The sequence below is a fragment of the Sinocyclocheilus anshuiensis genome, unplaced genomic scaffold (genome assembly GCF_001515605.1).
Source record: "Sinocyclocheilus anshuiensis isolate Anshui unplaced genomic scaffold, SAMN03320099.WGS_v1.1 scaffold457, whole genome shotgun sequence".
In the NCBI taxonomy this organism is placed as follows: domain Eukaryota; kingdom Metazoa; phylum Chordata; class Actinopteri; order Cypriniformes; family Cyprinidae; genus Sinocyclocheilus; species Sinocyclocheilus anshuiensis.
The window spans coordinates 2,506,359-2,511,414 of record NW_015537939.1 but is presented as its reverse complement, the minus strand read 5'-3'; the positions used below and the strand labels follow the sequence as shown (position 1 = coordinate 2,511,414).

Sequence of the window (5,056 nt, the reverse complement as noted above, 5' to 3'; positions counted from 1 at the left end):
AAATCTCAATTTCGAAAAATTGACCCTTATGACTGGTTTTGTGGTCCAGGGTCACATATGTACTCTGAGGGTCCTAATATGCATCTTTAAGTTACTTCTACGCACTTTTTAGGGGTAAAAAAGGTGTACCTTTAGAAAGGTTACCACCCCAATGACATCTTTCGTATCTTTTTTTTTTTGAGAGTGTAGTAGAAATGCAAACTACAAAGTTTTACCAGAGTATTGAATTAATTGAATTCTACTCCTCCTTCCCTCTCAAGCCCTCTCAGAACATGTTTACAGAGCATCAGAGACAGATGTTTAGCATGCCTTTGAACATTGCTCCATACTTCCCACACGGCAGTACATCTCTACCCAATTATATGGCTCTTCGAGAATCAACACTGCCTCAACTGAGCCTCAGCCCTTCTCAAGACCTTCCTCGACCACCTGCTTCGTATTTGGCCACGTCCTCTGTGGAGGTTCAGAGCTGCAACCAGTCACTTGGTAGGCTACGCCACCTGGCTAAAGAGTACAAGTCATCAGCCGGTTGGGAGGAACCGCTCAACCTCAGCTGGAAAGAAAACAGACACGAGACATTGATTGACACGCCGTCATCTTTCAGCCCACCTTCAAAAAAGCCCAAGTTCCTCAACGAAGCCTCACCTCTTTACCCTCCAAGGGATTTGATGTCAGAAGAAGGTGCAGAAAAGGGGGAAACAGTGGACAGAACTTCCATGGGAGAAGGAGGTGCAGGATCTGTCCGAGCAGGACCGAGTCCGGTGACGGCTGACATCGTTGATCTCACTTCCTCCTCCACAGCCAATCCAGTCCCACGTAGGGCAAGCCCTCCTTCAGTGAACCTCTTCAACCGTAGACTGAACTACTCCGAAGCATTCGCTTTGAAAGCACGGAAGCAAGACCTGCATGCGGACTGGTTGAAGGAAGAATCTTTTGGTGCACCTACATCTAAGTTAGGGATCCTAAACCGAAGCAATCCTCTTGGACACCCACCCGTAGATCCGAACGGCAATATGGAGATTCAGATTCCTCTAAAGCTTCTACAGGAGTTGATTAGGAGAGGACTGCTTTCCAACCCGGCATTTACGGCAAACAGCCCTGTGTCTCAAGACCCAACCAAAGCTGAAACACAGCCCGAGCACAAGTTCCACATTCGATCACGTTCAGAAACATTCGAGAGCTCCACCACAAGCGAGGAACCAACCAATTTGAGTTTGAAAAGAAACCTTTCTGAATCTAACCCTCAAGAAAATGGTATGAGGAAGCTCCGATTCTTTGGTGGCAATGGCATCCCAGCAGAATCAAAGCTTCAGATGATCAATTCTTTTCATGTAAACAACTCTCTTAAGTTCTCTCTGGCAAGTGATGCACCAAGATCATCTCAACCTAAACAGGCACAAGTTCCTACAACAAAGAACCAAGAGAGCATGATTCCCAGACCCCCCAGTTACAGTGAAGACACTCCACTCTCTTTGACAATGAAGCCTGGAAGGAAGTCAGAGAAAGTGATGGGAACATCTAACAGTGTGGCAAAGGAAATCTCCACTTCCCCACCTTTGATGCAGGTGACGTCAGACAACCTCAAACTCCTTCTGGCAAGCCTGCCCTATAGACTGGAAAGGGGGCAGACATTTTGAGAATTTGCACACCTGACAAACTCATCACCTCGGTCAATGCTGCAATCTTGCCAGATCAGCCTCTTGCGTTGCATTACTGAAGGACTTCTGAAAAGATGAACTAAAAAGAGAAATGTTGAGGATATGCAACTGTAGCATGAAAGCACTGTCCACTCTCAGTCAACATGTTAAATTAGACATGACAGATGCTTTTCTATGATGAACCTTTTGTATAATATGCATATCATTTTGAAAAGGGTCAGCTTGGGAAAACACATTTGTTTGCTTTTTAGTCTATAAATCCAATTGAATTGCGAGACTTTAAATAAGTAATGGTACATTTTTGTTAACTCCGTTTATGAGGAAGCACTGATACTTTGGCAACAAAGCATAGGCCTTTTTTGTAATAATTTTTTATTAAAATGTAAACATGTAAAATGGCAATATAAGCATGATAATGGTGTTACATTATTTTACAATTCTTCATATTTCAACTAATTTTTTTTTACACAATAGTTCTTCATTTACATTTGCAAACTCACAATGTCTTTAAAAATTTTATATTAATGATTTTGATTCTTTCCAACTCCATAACACGTATATCAATATATATCATATACAGTATGTACTATATTTTGCCTTCTTTTGTACTAAATATGAAGCCTTGACATACAGTACCTTTGAATTTATAAGAATATGTTAGGTATCACATACACGTTGTTTTATGGCTGCACAGGAACCTACTGGAATATCATGTTAAGATCTACTCTTGATACTTGCAAGACTTCAAGACACTACGATGAAATATGAAAAAAAAATGCTTTGGTTTAAAATTGTTAATTCGTACTGCGGACACATAAGCAATAAAACAAACACACAGCATGTACACGCATGCAAATACACACCCATAAACAAGAAGTAATGGGGATTTCCAATCGTTCATTTTATTATCATGGTACTATTAACACATAATTGTCATATAAATAATGAAACAACAGATTTGTACCTATATTCCAACTACAGTCTGTTCAGAAAGAGCAGGAACAAAGATTCCATGAAGCAATGTGACATCTTTTTCATGGACACAATGGTGGCAGGTGGCTTCTCCTTGGATTTGAACCTACAACCTTTGGGTTACCACCAGCCAAATTATTAACCAACAAGTCACATCACCTCATATTACATAAATGAATAATACTTTTGGTAGTACTACTGAATTATTCATATAAACAGCCTTAACTTCTAAGACAATTGTTAAAAGGGTTACAAATCCTACAATAAGACAAATCAGTCAAAAATTTTAGCTTGCTATTCAAAACAATGTTCTCAGAAAGGAACTGTATCAGTGAACATATTTAATCAATGCATTCCATTTCTTATGTAACACAAATTACAGTAAGTCAAGATGCTGTAGGGCCTACCCTTCCAGCTATCACTGACAACTTGACACTGATCTTAATAGATCTAAAATTAAAATTCAGGTAAGGTTTAGAGATGAGGGTTATATTCATAACGATTTGAAACGGTGTTGGTTGGCTGTTTGACTGATTTGTATTAAGAGAAGATAAGGATCATTTGAATTTAATATCAGTTTTAAATCATTTAAAGGTTTGGCATGAAACTTGAGCTGCTCAATTTGTACCACTTGAGGTGGTACAATAATTACTATGACTGAAAAAACAACAAAAACAAAAACAAACTGTCAAACTCTTGTCATGCAGGATTTCCATAGCTTGTAGCAAGTAAAAATGGTCCAGTCAATTTTAAAGGTGAGTGATTTAAATCCAGTGACAGTGTAATGGAAGCCCTGATCCTCCACAGGATCAAGTTACACTGCCAATACAGGCTTGTAGAATCAAACATAAAGAGCCAGACCTTTACTGAGCATTGAAAAAGAGATTTGCCCTAAAAAACAAAGAGAGAGAAAATACCATGCTGTACATGCATATGCATAAGCTGATATACTTTTTAATAGATTTTGATACATGTTTTTCAGTCCTTAACAACTGTATACTGGGAATTTACTAAACGGCTCTTTGGAATGCTACCTGATCAATTAACCTTTCCATAATTACACTAAACTGTATAATTAGCTATTGTTCCTGGCAAACAAATTGCTACGCAGGTGTGCTGGTTTATTGTCTCTTGTAACACTATTAATTCTCACATGATTTTAAGTCAAAGTTTCTTTATTATTATACATTTATTTATATGGTAAGTAGCTAAAAAGTGGGAAACTGTCTTGTAATATTAGGGTCAATTTTTTGATAATGACAATCAGAGTTTTAAGCCAGTACGGTATTTTGTACATGGGTGTGCATGTTGGATTTAGCAAACAAATATGAAAAAAAAAAATCTAAATGTAATTTTTCCCCAAAAAAGATTTGTGTGTGCTGTAATATACTGGGTGTGTTGAGCTGTGCACAAAACAGGTTTTTTTCTTTAGTTTTCATGCTCGATCCTTCAGTAACTGAAACAAAGAAGCAGAGGGAGAGGAGTGTGAACAAACAAATGAATTACAAACATGTTTTGATTCTACTGTGGTGTGGCACATTTTTGCGTCTTTAATTCTGGGAAAGTCTAAACTGGTAGCGTGACTCTGTGAGACTGTGGAATTGCAGCCACAAATCATATATAAAAAAAATTAATGTAATCTATGGCATTCGCATGTATACGTGCATGTTCGTGCCTCCAAAACTATGAATACATTCTAATGCATAAAATGTCTTAAAATATAATGCAACTTTTTTCTTTGAGTGTGCTTTGATGATGACGTGTATCCAAAACTCGTTTGTAATCTGCACATAAAGTCAATGGAGAATGAATCACGCACAGTGCAGTATTAAAACATGATTTAAGCAACAAATCAATTAAGGCAATCAGCCTCAAGCCAGATTCCACAGAGTAATTAAAGTTCAGTTACAGAGAATGAATGTTTGCTCACAAAACTATACACCACAGTTATCAATAGGTTTGGCCCATCCTAAGCAATATAATCAACAGGCAATTTATGACTTTTTTTGCACTGCTGGGGTCAATTGTTTTTTTCATGCTGTCTTTCATAGTCAAAACTGAGTAAATTAAATTCTCTGACAAAGATTGACTAATTAATTGTTTTTGCAGATTAACAGCTTTTGTAATTTGGATAAAAGAGCATTAAAGTCAAGATTAAATCAAACTTGACCCTGTTTACTTTCTTAATAAAAGTTCTTGACATTATGAATTATTTTTTTAGTGCAACTTATTGCAATAATTTGTTTTTGCAATTTTTAATTAAAATGTAAAAACTTTCTCTCAAATGACTTATTGATCAAGTTAACCACCAGCCATTAGCTATTTAGGCACTATTTCTAGAAAACTCACATTCAACCTGCTTCCATTCTGTAATGTAACATCCTTTAAAGGGGTCCTATTATGCTTTTTCACTTTTTCAACTTTAG

The 5,056-nt window shown here is 37.3% G+C and overlaps 2 protein-coding genes across 4 annotated transcripts in view; one reads left to right on the top strand and one right to left on the bottom strand.

The window, feature by feature from the left end:
• The window catches only part of LOC107662105 (uncharacterized), a 6,514-nt gene extending 4,061 nt beyond the window's left edge, over positions 1-2,453 (top strand). Inside the window, exon 6 of the mRNA XM_016451989.1 lies at positions 261-2,453. Within this exon, the coding sequence (XP_016307475.1) occupies positions 261-1,637 (1,377 nt within the window). The 3' untranslated portion in view covers positions 1,638-2,453. The remainder of the gene's footprint in view (positions 1-260) is intronic.
• An 84-nt stretch (positions 2,454-2,537) lies between these two features.
• Positions 2,538-5,056, bottom strand: part of LOC107662111 (rhotekin-like) — a 27,840-nt gene continuing 25,321 nt past the window's right edge. For all 3 annotated transcript variants that reach the window (XM_016452000.1, XM_016452022.1, XM_016452011.1), the window contains exon 14: positions 2,538-4,086. In XM_016452000.1, the coding sequence (XP_016307486.1) occupies positions 4,080-4,086 (7 nt within the window). In that variant the 3' untranslated portion in view covers positions 2,538-4,079. The remainder of the gene's footprint in view (positions 4,087-5,056) is intronic.